Below are 22,486 nucleotides of genomic sequence, written 5' to 3' on the forward strand. Positions count from 1 at the left end.
TTACTTTGCTCCCTTTGTCCCACCATTACCTGGGGCCCTGGGCACGTCCATTCGTGGGGCTGTTTCTTGAGCTGACCCTCACTTCAGGACCCCCATCGGTAAGACTGAGGATTTCCCAGGGGCTCCTGCTGGGCTGCAGGCTGCCTCCCACAATGGCACCGCTCTCCCAGGGACTCTTGTGCCCAGAGAGGAGCCCCATGCAGGAGACATCTCGGCACAGAGGCCGTGGCAATGCCACTCATCACCTGTGTGTGGGCAGCTGCACTGAGCCCTGTGTGTCCCTGGCTGGGAGCAAGGAGCTGAGATCCTCCTTGGGTAGGATGAGACCACAGGAGGGCTTTGGAGCTCTGCCCTGCGAGACTGGATTCCTCAGCTCCCTGTGGGGTCCAGTTTCTTCTGCGGGGAACAGCAGGGTGTGATCACAGAGAGTCCAGGACAGGGCAGCTGAGAGCAGAACTGATGGACAGAGCAGCTCTCCCCACTCTGCACTCAGGGGAAGGTTTCACTGGCACTGCAGCAGCAATGTCAGGGAGTTCTGACAGAAGAAACACTCCTCAGCTACAGGCAGGAGAAAACTAAAAGCTCCAAAGCTCTGCTCTGACATCAGGTCAGATTGGAGTGACAGTGCTGAAAAGCTCATTCCTATCCACAGGGGATTTAGTCTGAGATCACACCATCCTTCTATTTACTGACTGCTGATAGGCAGGACTGAGTTCTCATGAGCCCACAGCCAACCCTCCTCCCAGCAGTGGCACACTCAAGCCAGCACAAAGCAGACCTCCCAAAAGGGACCTGAGAAAAGTCCTCCTGAACAAAGAGAGTCATTGTGAACTAGAAGAGGTCTTCCTCAAGTAAGATTTCCCTAACTTCTCACTTTGCCTTTTCTACTTGGACAGGTCTCCCCACTTGACAGCAGCAGATGTCCAACAGCAGCAGCTCCATCAGCCACTTCCTCCTCCTGCCCTTTGCAGACACACGGGAGCTGCAGCTCCTGCACTTCTGCCTCTTCCTGGGCATCTACCTGGCTGCTCTCCTGGGCAATGGCCTCATCATCATCACCATAGTCCAAGACCACCACCTCCACACCCCCATGTACTTCTTCCTCCTCAACCTCTCTATTGTTGACCTTGGCTTCATCTCCACCACTGTTCCCAAATCCATGGCCAATTCCTTGTGGGACACCAGGGCCATTTCCTACACAGGATGTGTGGCTCAACTCTTTTTCTTCCTATTTTTGATTGCAACAGAGCACTTTCTTCTGACTGTCATGGCCTATGACCGCTACGTTGCCATCTGCCACCCCCTGCACTATGGGACCCTCCTGGGCAGCAGAGCTTGTGTCCACATGGCAGCAGCTGCCTGGGCTGGTGGGTTTCTCCATGCTGTGCTGCACACAGCCAATACATTTTCCCTTCCCCTCTGCCATGGCAACGCTGTTGGCCAGTTCTTCTGTGAAATCCCCCAGATCCTCAAGCTCTCCTGCTCACATGCCTACCTCAGGGAGATTGCAGTCATTGTGGTCACTATATGTTTTGCTTTTGGCTGTTTTGTGTTCATTGTGGTGTCCTACGTGCAGATCTTCAGGGCTGTGCTGAGGATCCCCTCACAGCAGGGACGGCACAAAGCCTTTTCCACCTGCCTCCCTCACCTTGTTGTAGTCTCTCTGTTTCTCAGCACTGTCATGTTTGCCTACCTGAAGCCCCCCTCCATGTCCTCGCTATTTCTGGACCTGATATTGTCATTTCTTTACTCTGTGGTTCCTCCAGCAGTGAACCCCCTCATCTACAGCATGAGGAACCAGGAGCTCAAGGATGCCCTGTGGAAACTGAGGACTGGATTCTTCTAAGCAGCAATAAACTGGTCATCTTCTTCTGCATATCGCTGGTTATGGAACTCACATTAGGACCAGTCTGTATTTAGTAGGGTTTTTTTCTTTCTCTGTTGTCCAAGCTGTAATAACATTGTGCCTGTTCATCCCATTCCTAATGCAGTATCCAGCGGTCTTGTGTGTATCACAGCCTCTGTAATGAGGAGCTGTGCTCCCTTCGCATCGTGTTGACTTGAAATGTGCATATTTTTTGTTTCATTATTTTTATCCTGGCATTTATAAAAAATTTACAAGCACATTTTCATCATCTGAATCACTCAACCAGTTGTCTCTATAGGCAAACCTTTCCCACCATGAGAGAATGGGAATTTCCTGGAACTTTAGCATAGAATCATAGGATCTCTTATATGGTCCAACCACAGCCTGACCCTTTCCAGTCCACCTGTAGACCATGTCCTCAAGCACAATATCTAGGTGTTTTTTAAAGACCTCCAGGGATGGTGAGTCCACCACTTCCCTGGGCAGCCTGTTCCAACACTTGACTATGCTTTGAGTAAGGAAGTGTTTCCTGCTATCTAACCTAAATTTCTCCTGGTGTAGTTGAAGTAATTTCCTCTTATTCTATCCGTGGCTATCTGAGATAAGAAACTGACCCCCACCCTACACCCTCCTTGCAGGTGCTTGTAGACATAGATAAAGTCTCTCCTCAACCTCCCTTTCTTAAGACTTAAAAAGCCCCAGTTCCCTCAGCTGATGATCATTTTTTCTTATCCCATCCCTGTGTATCTGAGATAAGAAACTGATCCCCACCTCTCTACAAGTTCCTTGCAGGTAGTTGTAGAGAGCCATAAGGTCTCCCCTCAGCTTCCCTTTCTTCAGACTAAAAAGCCCCAGTTCCCTCAGCCACTCCTCAAAGGACTTGTGCTCCAAAATCTTCTCCAGATTCATTGCCCTTCTCTGGACACACTCCAGCATCTCAACATCCTTCTTGTAGTGAGGGGCAAAAAATTGGACACAGTACTCAAGGTGTGTCCTCATCAGAGCTGAGTATAATGGAACAATCACTGCCCTACTCCTGCTGGTTACACTATTCCTTATACAGGCCAGGATGCCATTGCCCTTCTTGGACACCTGGGCACAGTGCTGGCTCATGTTCAGCTGCCTGTCCACTAACAGCCCCAGATCTTTGTCCTCCAGGGAGCTCTGCAGCCACTCTGCCCCAGGCCTGTAGCATTGCCTGGGGTTATTGTGACCAACGTGCATGACTCAGCTCTTGGCCTTGTTGAACTCCATAAAACTGGGCTCTGCCCATCGATCCAGCCTGTCCAGGTCCCTCTGCAGAGCCTTCCTGCCTGCCAGCAGATCAACACTCCCACACAATTTGGTGTCATTTGCAAACTTACTCAGGGTGCAATTGATTCCTTCATCCAGATCATTAATGAAGATGTTAAAGAGGATGGGCCCCAGCACTGAGCCCTGGGGAACAACACTTGTGACCTGCTGCCAGCAGGATTTAACTCCATTCACCACAACTCTTTAGGCCTGGCCTTCAGCCAGTTTCTAACCCAGCACAGAGTATACCAAGCTAATCCATGAGCAGATAGTTTCTTCAGGAGGATGCTGTGGGAGACAGTGATGAAGGTTTTACTGAAGTCCAGGTAGAACACATCCAGAGCCTTCCCCTCATCCACTAAGCAGGTCACCCTGCAATAGAAGGTGATCAGCTTCCTCAAGCACGACATGACTTTCCTGAACCCATGCTGACTGGGCCTGATGGCCAGAGTGTCCTGCATGTGTTGCATGATGGTACTCAAGATGATCACCTTCCCCAGCACCAAGGTCAGGCTGACAGGCCTGTAGTTCCCCAGGTCCTCCTTCTGTCCCTTCTTGTAGATGGGTGTCAGATGTGCAGCTGCCAGTCACGTGGAACCACCCCTGTCAGCCAAGACTGCTGGGACAGTGGCTTAGGGATCACTTCTGCCAGCTCCCCCAGTGCCCTCAGGTGTATCCCATCCAGACCCATAGACCTGTGCAGATCTAAGCAGCTGAGCAGGTCAGTAACCAATTCCCCTTGGAAGATGTTGGGTGCTTCAGTCTACTTCCCATCCCCATCTTTCCACTCAGGGGTCTGACTATCAGGAGACAATTGTCATGCTGCTAGGGACTGAAGCAAAAAAGCATTAAGTACCTAAGCATTTTCTTCAACCTCCGTCACAGTGGTTCCCCCCAGATCCAATAAAGGTGGGAGATTCTATTGTTAATACTTTAAAATTTTTAATAGACTTTATTTTTTTTTCAATTCTTTAAGTACAGTAAGAAAAGGAGGGACAGAGAGAATCTCCCACCTTTATTGTAGGTCGCAAACAAAAGTTGCAAGTGCTGAAAAAACTTCCTGGCCTGAAATCTCCCCAGGTAGCCCACTAGCAGCCCCAGTAACCATGGGGGTCAGGGCGTTCCTAGCCAAGAGAATTGTCCTAGGAATGGCTCACGTCATTTTTGGACTTTACTAGGTTCCCACTTCGATATTTCTAAACATACAGCAATAGCTCCCAAATAAATCTATGGAGGCTGAATGGTGTTCCTGGGCTGCAACCTCCCCAGGTAGCCCACATGCAGCCCCGTGAACCTTGTGGGGAAGGGCATTCCCAGCCAAGGGAATGGTCCTGTAATACCAGACATCATTTTCCGGCTCTACCAGTGTCCACGTTCAAGAAGTGGAAAACGTCCATCAATCTCTTCCAAACAAAAGGTTTGAGAGCTACAGTATCTTGTGAGCCTGAAAATCTTCCCTGGTAGGCAGAGCAAAAGCAGCCCCAGTAAATTTGGGATTCAGAGTTTTCGTAGCTGCGGCAATGGTCCAAAGAGTGTGTGATGTCATTTCCGGGCTCAGCCAGCGTCCAAATTCGAAAATACCAAATGTCCAGTAAGAGCCCCAAACAAAAGGTGTGAGGGAGGAAAGAATTTTCTGGCGGGAAATCTCCCCAGGGAGCCAGCAGGCAGCACCAGTAACCTTGGGGCTCAGGCCCCCCTTCATAGGTGAAGGAACAGTCCTAAGATTGCCTGACTTCATTGTCAGGCTCTACAAGCGTCCACCTGTGAAGCTGATAAATGTCCAGCAACAGCTCCCAAACAAATTGATGTGAGGTCTGGAAAAGGTTTTGTGGCCTGAAACCTCCCCAGGTAGTAGAGTAGCAGTACAAGAAACCTTGAGGCTCAGGGCATTCCTAGCCAAGGCAACGGTCCTAAGAGTGCCTGACGTCATTTTTCAATCTACCAGCAACAACCTCTAAAACTGCTAAACCTCCAGCAACAGGTGTCAAAGAGAAGGAGCGAGGGCTTGAAGATATTCCTGGCCTGAAACGTCCCCAACTATCCCACTAACTGTGCTTGAGGTAGTTTTCCAGCTCTACCAGAAAAAGTTTCAAAAATTCTAACTACCCAGCAAGAGCACCCAAGCACAAGTTGCAAGAGATGAAGGATCTCCCTGGCCTGAAACCTCCCCAGGTTGTGCACTGGGAGCACCAGTAAAGCTGACCCCCTTCACACGCTGCTTGGCTGTAGCAGCAGCTGAGGAGAGAGATTTCATGGTTATTAAACTGGATCATGTTGAACTGCTGTTTGTTGTCAGAGAAATCTGTCTGTGCCTGTGAGCACAGATGATGCCACGAAAAGTGTTGGGAGTCCCAGGAGGCCAGTGAGGGAACTGCTGGGCTTGGGGAAGAGCAAGGATATCCAGACAGGGTTGGATTTCAAGAGACTGCTTTTCCTGCCTATCTAGATCTCCTTAGCAGACCCAGAGCACTGGAATAGGCTGCCCAGGGAGGTGGTGGGGTCTCCTTCTCTGGAGATATTCAAGACCCGCCTGACGCCTATCTGAGTGATATGTCCTGGGGAGCTGCTTTGGCAGGGGGGGTTGGACCCGATGATCTCTCGAGGTCCCTTCCAACCCCTACAATTCTATGATTCTGTATCCATCACAGAATGCTGCTGTCACTTCTTCTGTCAACTGAGCCATGACAGAAAATACCTGTGACTGGTAAAAGGTCCTCCATGGGAAATCTCTTTGAAAACTGTATCACTAAAGACCCAACTAAAATCCAAGTAGTTGTAGAAGTCTTGAGTTTTTGGAATGAAATAGACTTGAAGAGCCATGGTTGTAAGGGCTTTCTGGATGTTAATGAGCCCCATGGTGTCATTGTCTGACTGAACTTACATCAGATATGAAGTGGAGAATGATGAAACCTCTCAGGAAGTTTGAGTCAGGAGTAATGCCCAAAGTACCTTGAAGCACTAACAGGCCCCGCTGGGAGCCATTCCTGACAAAGCCTCCCCATGGGCTCGTTAGAGCAGACAACTGGAGGCCATGAGGACAAACCCAGGCAAAGCACAGGCAGCTCTGATGCTGAGGACACCCTGGCTTGGTCTGATGAAGCAGAAATGCCAGTGCTGACCCCCAGCCCCTGGGCAGGGAGATCCTGACCCTCATTTGTGTCTGAGGGCTCTTCCTTGGAATGTGGGGAGTGTGACACCACGGGAAGGACAGGGGTATGACACATGGTGGCCTCCCCTGGGGTAGATGCAAGAAGGCAACCATGCTCCATGGCCATGAGGACAATGTGTCTTCCCTGAGGCCTCTGTGGCAGGGACATCAGCCACAGACAAGGTGGCAAAGATCTCATTTCTATCAGGCCCTTTCATCCTGGCTGGCACCCTTGGCCATCTGCACCACAGCCCATCCCACACGGCCTCACCCCTGTACCTGGTTCTTTGTAGGCTGCAGGGATGCAACACGCTTTCCCACCTCATTGTCACCTAACAATGTCCCTGCCTGTACTGCTGTCTTTGTGTCCTCGCCAGCTGTTCCCACAAGCACAAAGCCACCAGCTCATCCACACTTCCTCCCAGTGACTGCTTGCACCACAGCACTACCCTCAGAATGACATTTCTTTATCCTCATGTCCACCCTGGCCTTCAGAGCCGTCAGTTCACATGGACTTCCTATCTTATGTTCTTTTCACATAGCACAAAGAGGGCTTCACCCAGCCTCCCCTTCCCCAGGCCAAAGAAGCCCAGGTGTCTTGGCAGACTTTCTCAGACAACATACGTGTTCCTCCTCATTCCTCCAGATCAGGGAGCCCCACACTGGGACTGACTGCTCCAGAGGTGGCATCACCAGTGCTGAGGCCAGATGGACCAGAAGGGCCCTTGTCTGTGCAGCCACACTCCTCCCAGAGGAGCCCAATGTGCTCATTGCCACATCCCTGTTCAGCACCTCTGACTGCTATGGCAGCCCCTGCAATGCCCAAATTCTTCTCATGGTGTCCGGTTCTCCACCCATCATGTCTGAGCTGCCTTGATGTGTGGGTGTTGTGCTGGAACCTTTTCTCATGGTTTCACCCCAGCAGAGAGCCGAGCACCACGCAGCCGCGGAGGGAAAAGGAAACCAAAAACCCCTAAACCTCATGGGCTGGGATAAGGACAGTTTACTGGGACAGCAGAGAGAGAGAAACAACAACAACAACAACAGGATTTTGTAGCAAAATACACACAACTGATGATGCACCATGCAGTTTGTCACAGAACCCCACAGTTCTGGCCACACAGCTCACAGCCGTCCCAATAACACGTGTGTCCTGGAGCTGAGTTCTCCTGCCTGCACCACACTTCTTTATGCTGATCATGGTGTAATTTGAATGGAATATGCTTTTTTGGACAGTTTGGGTCACCTGTCCTGGCTGTGTCCCCTCCCAGCTCCCTGGGTTCCCACCACCTTCTGTTGTATGAACAACAGAAAAGACTGATTGCTTGGACACATCTAAAGCCTCCCTGTTACCAGCACTGCTCTCATCCTAACACCCAAACGTGGCACCACATGGGCTGCTAGAAAGAAAGTCTAATGTATTCCTCCCAAAATTAGGCCACCTTTGTAGACAACAAGTGCACCACAATGGTGGGCTCACTCCTGTGCCCTTCCAGGCACTTGTGCACTCCCAGTTGACTCATTTCAGGAGCAGAACTAGAAAAAAGGCCTTGATGCTGTGCAAGCACTGCTCAGCAAGGAACACACATATTTATTTAGACTTTATGGCTTACAAATCCAAACACCAGAACTATGGGTCCACCAACATGAGAATTAATTCCAGAAGCAGAGAAAATATGGGCAGGAGGAGAAGATCTCTTCTGCTTGGAAATCTTCCTGATGTTCCTGTTCATCCAGGTCCATTTGAAGGGAAGCTCCATTTTACTAATGGTTCACATGTGCTTGCTGATGGCTCCTTAACTTACGGTGCTTTTAACAAAATGACATCAATAGGTGCTAAAGAACCTGGGACTCTATTTATTGCTGATTGTTCAGCATGTTTGAAAGTGAACGATGTTATAGCCTGAAAATGACATTTTTAGGGCTGTTCCCATGGCTGGGAATACCCTGAACCCCAAGGTTAATGGGGCTGTTAGTGGGCTACCTGGGGAGGTTTCTGGCCAGAAACCTTTTTCCACCCTCGCACCTTTTGCCATGGAGCTGGTGCTGGACTTTGAGCAGTGTCGAAGGTGGACACTGTTGAAGCTGGAAAATTATGTTGGGCAGAGTTACATCCACTCCCATGGCTACAAAAGCCCTGACCCCCATGTTCCTGGAGCTGTTAGTGGGATACCTGGGGATATGTTTGGCCATGAACATCTTTCATCCCTCACACCTTTAGTTTGGGATGTATTGCTGTGCATTTAGCAGGTTCAAAGGTGGACGCTGGTATAGCCAGAAATTACATCGAGCAATGTTAGGACCCTTCTTTTCTCTCTGAACACTCCCTAAGGTACTGGAGCTGCCAGTGGTCTACCTAGGCAGGTTTCAGGCCAGGAGAATCTTTCATCCCTGACATGTTTGTTAGGGATCTCTTGCTGTTTGTTTAGCAGTTTGAAGGTGTATGTGGATATAGCCCCAAAATGACATCAGACTGTGCCCTTTCTAAAGAAAACCTTGAGCCCCAGGGTTACGGGGGCTACTAGTGGGATACCCAGGAAGTTGAAGGTCAGAAACATCTTTCACACCTGAAATTTTGTCTTTGGGATTTATAGCTGGACATTTAATGTTTTTGAAGGTGGACACTGTTAGAGCTGGAAAAAGACATCAGGCAAATTTCATACCATTGCATTGTCTATGAAAACCCTGTGCCCCATGGTTACTGGGGCTGCTAGTAGGCTACAAGGGGAGTTTTCAGGCCAATAAGAATTTTATGCCCTTGCATGTTATGTTTGAGGTTTCAGCTTTACATTTAGTGTGTCAGTGTTGGATGCTGGGAGATCCCGTAAATGTCCACAGGCATGTTAGGATTATTCCCTAGGAAAGGAAAGCCCTGAGCCCTAAGCCAACTTGGGCTGCTAGTGAGCTACCTAGATAGGTTTCAGTCCAGGAACAACTTTCAGCACCTGGGCAAGGGAGAGAAAGGCTTCTCTTGACCTACTGAACACACCCCTTCAAATACACCCCAGGATGCCATTGCCCTTCTTAGCCAGGAGGGCACATTGCTGGCTCATGTTCATCCTGCAGCCTATGAATGGGGTCAGCTTTCAGAGGAGATTCTCTCCAAAACAAGTTTTGTTCAGATACATAGAAAGGTCACTTATCAACACACTGAACTTCTGAGAGAACTGTTTATTAGGCATCTGAAAGACGGGAAGTTTCCAAGTCTCTGAAGACACTGGAGATCTGAGCAGCATCGAAATAACCAAAGAGCAAGCAGAGGTGGAAACCTGCTTAGAAAAGTGAAGTGCATACATGTATCTAGGGTACTGAGAAGACAAAACAACCAGCAAAATTCATACTAAATACAGACTGGTCCTAATGTGAGTTCCATGGCCAGTGATATGCCAAAGATGAGCTCCTTAGAAACATCCAATCCTCAGTTTCCACATGGCATCCACATGGCAGACGTGATGCAAAGAGAGTTCAGCCCATCGTTACCCAGTGTGTGGGTCACACTGTATCAGCAATGGGATGAACGTGGGCCATCATATTCCAGTTTAAATAAACTAGAGGGAAACAAAGACACAGGAACTAAAACCCATACTAAATAGAGACTGGTCCTAATGTGAGTTACACGGTCAGTGATAAGCAGAAGAAGATGAGCAGTTCGTTGTTGCTTAGAAACATCCAGTCATCAGTTTCCATATGGCATCCTTGAGCTCCTGGTTCCTCATGCTGTAGATGAGGGGGTTCACTGCTGGTGGAACCACCGAGTAAAGAAATGACAATACCAGGTCCACAAATAGGGAGGAGATGGAGGGGGGCTTCAGGTAGGCAAAGAAGGCAGTGCTGACAAACAAGGAGACCACAGCCAGGTGAGGGAGGCAGGTGGAAAAGGCTTTGTGCCGTCCCTGCTGCGAGGGGATCCTCAGCACAGCCCTGAAGATCTGCACATAGGACACCACAATGAACACAGAACACCCAAAACCAGAACAAGCACCGACCACAATGAGTCCAGTTTCCCTGAGGTAGACATCTGAGCAGGAGAGCTTGAGGATCTGGGGGATTTCACAGAAGAACTGGTCAACAGCGTTGCCATGGCACAGGGGGAGTGAAAATGTGTTGGCTGTGTGCAGCACAGCACTGAGAAACCCACTGCCCCAGGCAGCTGCTGCCATGTGGACACAAGCTCTGCTGCCCAGGAGGGTCCCGTAGTGCAGGGGGTGGCAGATGGCAACGTAGCGGTCATAGGCCATGACAGTGAGAAGACAGTACTCTGTGGAGATAAAAAAGGAAAAGAAAAAGAGTTGAGCCACACATCCTGTGTAGGAAATGGCCCTGGTGTCCCACAAGGAATTGGACATGGATTTGGGAACAGTGGTAGAGATGAAGCCAAGGTCAGTAACAGCGAGGTTGAGGAGGAAGAAGTACATGGGGGTGTGGAGGTGGTGGTCACAGGCTATGGTGATGATGATGAGGCCATTGCCCAGGAGAGCAGCCAGGTAGATGCCCAGGAAGATGCAGAAGTGCAGGAGCTGCAGCTCCTGTGTGTCTGCAAAGGCCAGGAGGAGGAACCGGCTGATGGAGCTGCTGCTATTGGACATCTGCTGCTGTCAAGTGGGGAGACCTGTCCAAGGAGGAAAAAGGTAGTGAGAAGTTAGGGAACTCTACTTTGATCAAAACAGTTTCCAATTCTCACTGATTCTCTGTATTCAGGAAGACATTTGTCTGGTCCATTTTGGGAGGTCTGCTTTGTGCTGGCTTGAGTGTGCCACTGCTGGGAGGAGGGTTGGCTGTGGGCTCTGGCGAACCCAGTCCTGCCTGGCAGCAGTCAGTAAATAGAAGGATGGTGTGATCTCAGACTAAAGCTCCTGTGGATAGGAAGGAGCTGAGGAGTGTTTCTCCTGTCAGAACTCCCTGACATTGCTGCTGCAGTGCCAGTGAAACCTTCCCCTGAGTGCAGAGTGGGGAGAGCTGCTCTGTCCATCAGCCCTGCTCTCAGCTGCCCTGTGCTGGACGCTCTATGGTCACACCCTGCTGTTCCCCATAGAAGAAACTGGACCCCACAGAGAGCTGAGGAATCCAGTCTCGCAGGGCAGAGCTCCAAAGCCCTCCTGCGGTCTCATCCTACCCAAGGAGGATCTCAGCTCCCTGTTCCCAGCCAGGGACACACAGGGCTCAGTGCAGCTGCCCACACACATGTGATGAGTGGCATTGCCACGGCCTCTGTGCCGAGATGTCTCCTGCATGGGGCTCCTCTCTGGGGCACAAGAGTCCCAGGGAGAGCGGTGCCATTGTGGGAGGCAGCTGCAGCCCAGCAGGAGCTGCATGGAAAACCTCAGTCCTAAAGATGGGGGTCCTGAAGTGAGGGTCAGCTCAGTGCCAGCCCCACCAATGGATGTGCTCAAAGCCCCAGGTAATGGTGGCACAAAGGCAGCAAGGACAGGAGGGGATACAGCAGGAAATGCTGCAGCAAAAGCTTTAGGGTCAGGAACAGACAGACAGGCACACAGGGGTTTCTCCTCACTGCTGGTTTGGCTGCCAAGGAGAAGACTCAGCCTGAAACCCTGGAACTCTGGGTGCAGAGTCTGTGCTGGGTGGCAGAAACCAGGGGGTGGGTGTCGGGAAGTGTCAGAGAGGTCCCAAATCCCCACTGCCAGGGCATTTCTGGGAGCAGGTCCTCCCTCCCTGACAGTGTCACTGCTGCCTGGAGCTCTCCCTGCAGATCCTTCTTTTTGCCCATCTCACCTCCTGCTCTGTGCTCACAGACCTCATCCAACCTGCCCTGTGCTCAGCTCTGCTCTGCAGACCCCTCCTGGCATCAGGCAACTGCCCTGGGAACCTCTGTGTGTGCAGGGCTCAGCCCAGGCTCCAACATCTTCATGAGAATCAAGTTTTCACTGCATATTCTCAAGGGGAGAAATAAGTTCTCATCTACCACACTCAGCACAGCCCCCAGGAGAGGAAAAGTCAAAGCAAAGACTCTGCCTTTGGAGAAATATTCTCTTTGGCATTTCTCAAGGATCAGCTCTGGCTGGGAGCAAAGCTGACCCATGCAGCACTTTCTTACAGCAGCAGAAGGACCTTACGTTGCCCTTCCCTGGGTCACTGCTTCAACCCAGAGGTGCTGTCGATAACCCTGTGGAAAGCCCAGCAGGCAGGCTGAGTGCTGACCCTGGCAGCAGCAGAGTCCCTGCCCCAGCACACAAACTCCAGGTCACAAGGACCCTGCTCGCAAGAACAGCCCTGGGCACCCCTCAGCCATGCCCAGGAGAAGACAGCTGTCCTGCCCTGTCCCTCTGATGGGGCACAAGGGCATCCCTTCCATGCAGCACTTTCTTGTCATATAGAGAATCTATCTTCCTGACAGACCCCACACACTGTCCCATGTCCCAGCTTTAGGAGATCCCTCCAGGAACAGAACCTGCAGTGCCCTGCACCCACAGACATACCAGGGACATTCTCACAGGTAGAGTGCTGGGGATATTTCTCCTCCAGTGAGCTCTCAGCATCTGTCAGTACTCTCAACCTCTCAGGTCTCCCCTTGGTGCCTACAGGCAGTGTCCACAGCCCTGTGCGCTTGCCAGAGGAGCTACTCTGTGCAGAGCTGTCCCTCATCATTGCTGTAATGTTTCATCAGCTCCCACTGTCCCAGGAGTCCAGCCCAGCTACAGCAGAGGAGCAGGTGAAGGCGTCACGTACTCCTCGGCTCCTCTGAGGTATTCCCGAAGCTCCAGGGAACCAACTTGGAAAGACACTGAAGTCCTCCATGCCATCTGCTCTCTAGGCTGGGGAGAAATCCTTCTGTCCAGCAGAGTCCTTTCTCCTGATCAAACACCAGCTGGTCAGAAGAATCACTTTTTCTTGTCTCCACATGAGGCAGGACCCCCAGACAGGGACAGAAAGGGGACTCTTTCCCCTTGGGGAGGGTAAAAAGTATGACAAGTGACTAGAGGCACCTCATCCTTGCTTTGCAATGAAACTGGTCATCAAAAAGAATTTGATATCTGTTGGTCTAATACAAATCTTATGGGAGTTGAGATATTGAGGGAATCCAACCCTTTGTCTTGTGGCAGAACCTGGTTGCAATAACCAACCAGGAAGTTACCATTCAGTGTAACTACACAATCGGGTAGGAGCACGGAGATGCAATTTTTGAACAATAATTAATATCAAATAATGAAATTAAGCATCCTTTGGGTTTAAAAATCATGATTTATTTTGAAACTCCCTGTAGTTCCGATTTAAGACTCAAAGTGTAAGGCCCATTGGGTTTTAAATGTCATTACTGGATTGGTGGCCACCATGCTTATCGAAAATGACCAAACAATTGGAGCAGAACATGTTACGTGGGTTATATACACCCTTTCTGGTTTTGGGTTGTTTTTTCGTGTCCAGACCAGAGTGGAAACAGTTTGGGAATTAAGGTCTATAACGACCTCAGTTGGTATCGGGGGTCCATTGATGTTTCTATAGCAGGTGTGAGTAGCCAGTCCTGGGGAAAAGACAGGTGGACCCTCCAATGTGTCGTACAACATTTTGGACCTGCAGCCTAGAATCCTAACGAATGGATTAGGGCTGCTTGAGACCCAATCTATAATCTAAATCTCATTATTCGTCTACAAGCCATCGTAGGAATTATTACTAATGACACAGCTCATGCCCTCCTTCTATTGGCCAATCAGGGGGCACAAATGTGAAGAGCAATATTAACACATCACATGGTTCTCAATTACCTGCCAGCCAAAGGAGGAGGCATTGGTGGTCACAAATGATTCTAATTGTGGTTTGAAAATAGATGACAACGGCAAGATTGTTAAACAAACCACAGCCAGAATACAGAAGTTAGCCCATGTTCCCGTTCAAACATGGGAAGGCTGGGTCCTGACTCCCCATTAGGCCATGGGTTAAGCGAATCCTATTTTATTTGACATGTGGATTCACCACATTGTTGTTTTTACCACGTATTATTCCATGTTTTATACAATTGATTCAACATGTCGTAGCCAACAGGCAATTTGTAACTCCTGCTTCACCTGAGGGCGTTAAAGAAATGCCCAACAACACTGTCAGCAGTATGGATCATATTAAATAGGGTGTTTTTACTTGCCTTTGCTTAAATCTAGAACAGAAGTTTTGAGACCCTGACAAAACATGTGCTAAGGGGGTGTGGAAATCGATTTTCCTACTGTGTATGCCGACCCCAACCAGAACAGACCAGGGCAGCAGACCACATGAACCACAAAGGCCACAATCACTCTGCTTTGCAACAACAAAACCACACAGGTACCAGAATGCATAGATGTTCTGAATTGATAATAATAGAATCCCAGACTGGTCTGGGCTGGAAGGGACCCCAAGGATCATACAGTTCAAACCCCCCTGCCACAGGCAGGGCCACCAACCTCCAGGCCTGGAGCTACACAAGGCTGCCCAGGGCCCCATCCAGCCTGGCCTTGAACACCTCCAGGGATCAGGCATCCACCACCTCTCTGTGCAGCCTGTTCCAGCAGGAAGAGATTTACATTTTAAGAAGTAAAAATGCAATAGTTAATTGGATGTTGCTAGCTATTGTGACCATGCTGTCTCTTTTCCTTCTTCCTCTCTTTACCTCCTATCATTCATGCCACCGTGGCATAACATGAAGGAATCAGCCATGTGGAGCCATAGGGTGGTCTAGGGGACTGTGTCAAACAATGAAGAGACTGTGTCAGGTGTTTGTCTCAACACTGCTGGAACATTACACCACCAGCTCTCACCACTGTCAGCGATAGAGCAACGGTCAGACTGCAAGACCAGATGCATCCTGCCTTCCTGTGGACCTGAATGCAGAGCTGATTAAATTTAACCCAACCACTGTGCATGTGCCCAGACCCGGGGTCTGGGAGAGACAGGGGCCAGAGACCCCTGAAGACCACCTAAAACCTCCCAGTGATGGCATTGGGCAGACACACCACCACTGAGTGGAGGGTGCAGCTAAATAAAGTAGCTCTTGGAATATGCTAATTGATTCCTGGAAGGAGTGAATACAACACAATAAAAGAACAGAGGTGACCGACATGGAGGGAACGTTGCCCCACCAGACCTGAAGACATTGGCCTGACAGGACACTGCAGCTCCATGGTGGTAGATATCGCATTTCTTTCCCCCCCCCCTTCTCTTGCACACTTGTTGTTGGCCAAATAAAGTGACTTGACCCTTGACTTGGTTTTGAGTCTTAATTCTGTTCCTGAAAATTGTGAAGACCTGGTCATGACAAAACTCCTAGTTGGGAATTACTCAGGAGTTAAGCCCAGGTTCCCCCAGCCACCCAGAGGAACCTGAGGTCTTTTGGAACACAATGGTGTGTAACCTCTGCCAAATTAGTCTGGTTTTGGATCCTGACAACTACTTGGGGAGGTTTCGGACCAGAAACATCTTTCAGCCCTCACACCTTTTCTTTGGGAGCTATTGCTGGACGTGTTGCATTTTTGAATGTGGATGCCTGTAGAGCCTGAAAATGACATCTGGCTTTATTAGGACCATTCCCTTGACTAGGAATGACCTTAGCCCCAAGGATACCAGGGTTGCTTGTGGACTACCTGGGGAGGTTTCTGACCAGGAAACTTGCTCAGCCTTCAAACCTTTTGTTTGCCACCTCCAATAAAGGAGGGATATTCTCCCTGGCCCTACTTATGTTATTAACTCTATAATAACAAATAGCAAATTAATTAAATCTATAATTACTTAATTGTGACAGAGGATGAAGAAAAGGCTGAGGCCTTTTTTCCTCAGTCTTTAGTAGTAATACCATTTGTCTACTGATACCCAGACCCCTGGGTGAAAAGATGGGGACAGAAAGTGGATGGAATCCCCCAGGACAACCTGGACGACTGGCACGCTGTCATGGATGGCTATGTGCTGTTTAGGAAAGACAGGCTAGGGAGGTGAGGTGGAGGAGTTGCTTGTTATGTGAGAGAGCAGCTGGAATGTATTGAGCTCCACCTGGCTGTTGCCTCTCTAGGCGTGGTGACCTGGTTCAGGAACGGCACGGTGGCCACACTCTGGCCGCTTGGGCCATCAGCTCACAGACACCAACGTGGGGGACGGCAAATGGCGTTTATTAGTGAGTGGCACAGTGTTATATAGCCGAGGTTTACGATGTCATTTCTGTCCACTTACATCACTGGCTACCTACTACTGGTTACCTGAGGAGAGGGGGGGGGTCCTACCTTTCCGTACAGCCCGACATCTCCCGACCGCCAGGCCCTGACTACCAACACCTGGGGAAGGATGAAACATCCATCGAGTGCTTGTGAGTTAAAATCAAGGGGCAAACTGCTATGGGTGACAGTGTTGTGAGAGTGTTTATAGGCCACCTGATCAAGAGGAGCAGGTTGATAGCGCATTCTATAAGCAGTTAGAAGTAGCCTCAAGATCCTGGGCACTGATCCTTATGGGGGACTTCAACTATCCAGATATTTGCTGGGCAAGCAACACAGCCAGTCGTATGCAGTCCAGACAATTTTGCTCTATGTTGAAGACAATTTCCTGCTCCAGATGGTGCAGGATCCTACAAGGGGAGGGCGGGTGCTTGACCTTGTTTTGACTAAAAAGGATGGGCTCGTTAGGGAAGTGAAGGTCGGGGGCAGCTTAGGACAAAGCTACCATGAAATGGTTGAGTTCAAGATCCTGGGTGGAAGAAGCAAGCCAAAAAGTAGGATAGCTACCCTGAATTTTGGAAGAGCTAACTTTGATCTCCTCCGCTACTTAATAGGGGCTATCCCGTGGGAGAGTCCAGAGAAGGGCGAAGAAGATTATGAAGGGCCTGGAGCATCTCCGCTATGAGGAAAGGCTGAGTAAGATAGGATTGTTCAGCTTTGAGAATACTAAGGGGGAATCTAATTAAAGTTTATAATTATCTTAAGCAGGGGATGCAGGGGGAATCAGCCAGCCCCTTTTCAGTGCTCTGTGGGGATAGGACAAGGGGCAATGGCTGCAAGTTGGGAGCACAAGAAGTTCCGCAGCAACATGCGGAAAAACTTTTTCCCAGTGAGGGTGAGGGAGCCCTGGGACAGGCTGCCAGGGAGGTGGTGGAGTCTCCTTCTCTGGAGATATTCAAGACCCACCTGGACGCCTATCTGAGTGATATGTCCTAGGGAGCTGCTTTGGCAGAGGGTTGGACCCGATGATCTCTCGAGGTCCCTTCCAACCCCTACAATTCTATGATTCTATGATTCTCTCCCTTGTAGTTCAGGGGCTGGAGCAAAACAAAACAATGATACTTTACATGAACATTTACAAGATGAATATGTGTGAGGATCACAAGGACACATGAAGCAAAAGTTAACAAAATGAAAAATGCATCACAAATTGGTACCATCAAATTAATACATTCCCTTGTTTGTTGTGATTTTGGAAATGCAAAACCCATCAGCTTTGGAATATGCAATGCAGGCCGTCCACAGCTTTCCCACCCCGTCACCCATTGCTCAGCACATTAAGCTTTAGGTGGGTCCCCAGGCCTGGTCAAAACTGGCTGGAGTCTTCTTTTTTGTCATGCACCGTCATCATGGCAGAACTACTGGTTTCACTGGATTCCTTTTCTAGTACTTTCTGTGGGGACGTGGGGAGGGAAAACTGCACATGCGCATCTCCGAAAGCACTGTCAGGTGAAGCAGCACTGGAGCAGCAGAAACTGGCTGGCGTTGGTGAGGATGAGACCTCAAATCCCTCCTTGATATTTAAATACAACGTGCCGGCTATTCCTTTCAGAGGCTTTTTCCTTCCCTCCCTCCCTCCCTCTTTCCCTTCCCTTCCATATATCCCTCCCATTTCTGGAGCTCTGGATGCCTCGATGTGCCGTCGCCTCCGCATAACATCTTTTCTCCATGAATCTGAAGAGCAGCAGCTGAACCGGTGTAAGAGCTGCTGACCAAAGGGAAACTGAGGCAGGGAGCGGGAAGCTTTCGGGGTTGTCTTTTATCCTGCCCCCCAGTTCAGGCACAGCGGGACTCGATACCGAGTGCAGCCTCATCCCCAAGTCGCGCTCTCAAACAGGATTTTGGTGCTGGTGCTGCTGGTGCTGTTGGTGCTGCTGCTGGTGCTGCTGGTGCTGCTGCTGGTTCTGCTGGTGCTGCTGCTGGTGCTGCTGGTGCTGGTGCTGCTGGTGCTGTTGCATCTGCTGCTGCTGGTGCTGCTGGTTCTGGTGTCTCTGGCACCCCTGGGAGCTGCCTGTGCCATGCCAGGGAAGAGGGGGGATATGAGGAGGTTTCTGGGATGCCCCTCCAGCGAGGCCGAGGTCTGCGCTGTGACGCTGTTTCCGTTGGGAAGCTAAAATCCCCATCGCTGCCAGTTCGTGACCCAACTGTGCTGCTCCTTCAGCTGCTGTTTATCATTTCTAGAGTGAGGGGACGGGGGCAGCTTCACCCCGATCGCTCCCCAGCCCCAGTTCTTGTTCAATGACTGTGTAAGAGCTGGAGGATCCCTCTCCAATCACACGGGAGGCCGAGAGTTCACCAAAAACCCCTGGCATTTTTACCAACCACTTCCTTTCCTGTCATCCCCTCTCAGCCAGAGCTTTGCCCGAGTCCCTTCTTCTCATCCTGTCAGTAAGAACCTGAGGGGGAAATCACCTACCAGGCTTTAATACCTCAGGGAACAGTCCTAACAGTGCCCTATGTCATTTCTCAGCTCTACCTTCCTTCACATTCAAACATGCCAAACGTCCAGCAGCAGCTCCCAAAACAAAAGAGCGAGGACACAGAGACATACCTGGCCTGAAACCTCCCCAGGGAGCCCACAAGCAGCCCCTCTGGCACTGCAGCTCAGGGCTTTCATAGCCAAGAGAAATGCTTTATAAATGCATTTGGGAACTATAAAAGGTATTTGGGTTCCTGATCATCTCGATTCAAAGGGACATAAATTTTGGGAACTGCAAGAAGTCTCCCAACAAGAAGTTCTGCTGGGGAAACGCCTGTAGCTTGCTTTGGAGTATTTTCATGTCACACAAACCAAACTTTGTTCAGCAGCAGCGCTGACATCTCATCAGGGCAGATTCCCTCCCTGCACTGTCTCTTCTGCTCCTGCCCACAGGCAGTGAAAGAGCCAAAGGGGCACGGTGAGAGCCCCGGACCTGCCGTGCCCTGAGCGAGACCCAGGTATGTGGTTCTGCTGCTCTCATGGATCTGTGCCCCCCCTGCAAGGGATGAGGGGAGTCCTTGTGGGGAGGGAATTTGTGGCTGCTCTGCAACATTCTCTCCTCTGGTCAAAAGTGGGGTTTTATGACCTAATTAATCCTCCTACTTTCTCCCAGTGATGGGTGACCCAGCCTTGACTCTATGTGCAAGTTTGACTCAGTTGATGACAAAATGGGATTCTCAGCAGTGCTGGAGAAGGTACCGGGGCTTCCCCAGCACCACCAGCTGTGCGTGGCACCTGGGGACAACTGGCCCTGTCTGTGCCTGGGCGTACTGGGGCACAGGAGCCAGCAGCATCTGTGGGTGATGCTTTGTTCACTGTGTATTGGGTAGAAACCAGTGGGCTAAAACCCTTTTGCCCAGTCAGACAGGCCTGCAGGGTTCTATATTTGGGGTGCTGACACTGTGGTGGTTTCCCCTTCACCGGCTTTTGAGGCTCTCGGTGTGGCAGAGGTGATGCTGCCTTGCTGGGGCTGTGCCGGGTCCCCTGAGCTGCAAAACTCCCAGCTGAGATGGTCTTTAATGTGGGTAGGGGTGAGCAATCCTGTACTCTTAGTTCCTCAGGGCTTTTGGATCAAAACTCCCTCGCTGTGTGTGCTGCTGTGCGTAGGTGCTGGGCTTTTCTGGCCAGAGGAGCCAAGAGGGAAGGTGTGTGTCACAGCGCAGGACAGGAGCAGAGCCTGTATTGGCAGGGACAGTGCCCGGGCTTCTGCAATTACGATGTCCCTCAGGAAAAGGGACTCTAGACATTTTAAATCTTCATGGGGGATTTTCTGTAGAAGAGAAGGAGCAGGAACTTTGAACATCTAGTGCACATTTATTCTCTGTGTTATAAAACAGGACTCCAATGAATGGCATGTATTAAGTGGGTTGTGTAAATACAGATTTGCTGCAATTTGATCATTCTGTGGCTTTCTGTATTTTCTGTCATACCCACCAAATTAAGATAGAAATTGCAGCCAAGTGTTGGATGGCTTTACATGAGCCCAGACTGTTCACAGTGATCCTGCTTCCTGCTTCTCTCCCTGTCAGAAAAGTGATGCTTGAACCTTGCCACCACAGTCTGTGTTTCCAGTGACCTGAAGTACAGTGTGATCTAAACCAGGACATGGGGAGAGCTGTGCACCTCTTCAAGGCTGGAAATAGTAATCACTGGCAATTGGCAGCCTTGAAGAGATGCAGAGCTTGTAACAGTGCCTGCGTGGCTGAAACCGTGCTGCCAGACAGCACCCCCACTGACACGACTGCCAGGCAGCACCCACACTGACACGGCTGCCAGGCAGCACCCCCACTGACACGGCTGCCAGACAGCACCCCCACTGACACGGCTGCCAGGCAGCACCCCCACTGACATGGCTGCCAGGCAGCACCCACACTGACACGGCTGCCAGGCAGCACCCCCACTGACACGGCTGCCAGACAGCACCCACACTGACACGGCTGCCAGACAGCACCCACACTGACACGGCTGCAAGACAGCACCCACACTGACAGGGCTGCCAGACAGCACCCACACTGATATGGCTGCCAGACAGCACCCCCACTGACACGGCTGCCAGGCAGCACCCCCACTGACACGGCTGCCAGACAGCACCCCCACTGACACGGCTGCCAGGCAGCACCCCCACTGACACGGCTGCCAGACAGCACCCACACTGACATGGCTGCCAGACAGCACCCACACTGACACGGCTGCCAGACAGCACCCACACTGACACGGCTGCCAGGCAGCACCCACACTGACATGGCTGCCAGACAGCACCCCCACTGACATGGCTGCCAGGCAGCACCCCCACTGACACGGCTGCCAGACAGCACCCACACTGACACGGCTGCCAGACAGCACCCACACTGACACGGCTGCCAGGCAGCACCCACACTGACACGGCTGCCAGACAGCACCCCCACTGACACGGCTGCCAGGCAGCACCCCCACTGACACGGCTGCCAGGCAGCACCCACACTGACACGGCTGCCAGACAGCACCCACACTGACACGGCTGCCAGACAGCACCCACACTGACACGGCTGCCAGGCAGCACCCCCACTGACATGGCTGCCAGACAGCACCCACACTGACACGGCTGCCAGGCAGCACCCCCACTGACACGGCTGCCAGGCAGCACCCACACTGACACGGCTGCCAGGCAGCACCCACACTGACATGGCTGCCAGACAGCACCCCCACTGACATGGCTGCCAGGCAGCACCCCCACTGACATGGCTGCCAGACAGCACCCACACTGACACGGCTGCCAGGCAGCACCCACACTGATAGGGCTGCCAGACAGCACCCCCACTGACACGGCTGCCAGACAGCACCCACACTGACATGGCTGCCAGGCAGCACCCCCACTGACACGGCTGCCAGACAGCACCCCCACTGACACGGCTGCCAGACAGCACCCACACTGACATGGCTGCCAGGCAGCACCCCCACTGACACGGCTGCCAGACAGCACCCCCACTGACACGGCTGCCAGGCAGCACCCCCACTGACACGGCTGCCAGACAGCACCCCCACTGACACGGCTGCCAGGCAGCACCCCCACTGACACGGCTGCCAGACAGCACCCACACTGACACGGCTGCCAGACAGCACCCACACTGACACGGCTGCCAGGCAGCACCCACACTGACACGGCTGCCAGGCAGCACCCACACTGACATGGCTGCCAGACAGCACCCACACTGACACGGCTGCCAGAGAGCACCCACACTGACACGGCTGCCAGGCAGCACCCCCACTGACATGGCTGCCAGACAGCACCCACACTGACAGGGCTGCCAGACAGCACCCCCACTGACACGGCTGCCAGGCAGCACCCACACTGACAGGGCTGCCAGACAGCACCCCCACTGACACGGCTGCCAGACAGCACCCCCACTGACAGGGCTGCCAGGCAGCACCCCCACTGACATGGCTGCCACACCCCCTGTCTCGGGCTGTGCTGCTGCTCCTCGGGCTCTCACAGCTCCCCTCCCCCCAGCACAAGGTGTCTCCTTTCCCGGGCGGCT

At 51.5% G+C, this 22,486-nt stretch overlaps 2 protein-coding genes across 2 annotated transcripts; one reads left to right on the top strand and one right to left on the bottom strand.

Annotated features, from left to right (window-relative positions):
- Positions 1-919: 919 nt before the first annotated feature.
- On the top strand, positions 920-1,846 carry LOC311199343 (olfactory receptor 14A16-like; the record flags this gene model as incomplete). Its single annotated transcript, XM_084273424.1, has 1 exon — positions 920-1,846. The coding sequence occupies one exon, from the start codon at positions 920-922 to the stop codon at positions 1,844-1,846; it is 927 nt and encodes a 308-aa protein (XP_084129550.1).
- Positions 1,847-9,967: 8,121 nt separating this feature from the next.
- On the bottom strand, positions 9,968-10,894 carry LOC311199344 (olfactory receptor 14A16-like; the record flags this gene model as incomplete). The annotated part of the gene is made up of 1 exon (XM_084273425.1): positions 9,968-10,894. The coding sequence occupies one exon, from the start codon at positions 10,892-10,894 to the stop codon at positions 9,968-9,970; it is 927 nt and encodes a 308-aa protein (XP_084129551.1).
- Between the last annotated feature and the right edge of the window lie 11,592 nt (positions 10,895-22,486).

Source organism: Gallinula chloropus (genome assembly GCF_964237585.1).
Source record: "Gallinula chloropus genome assembly, chromosome: 20".
In the NCBI taxonomy this organism is placed as follows: Eukaryota; Metazoa; Chordata; class Aves; order Gruiformes; family Rallidae; genus Gallinula; species Gallinula chloropus.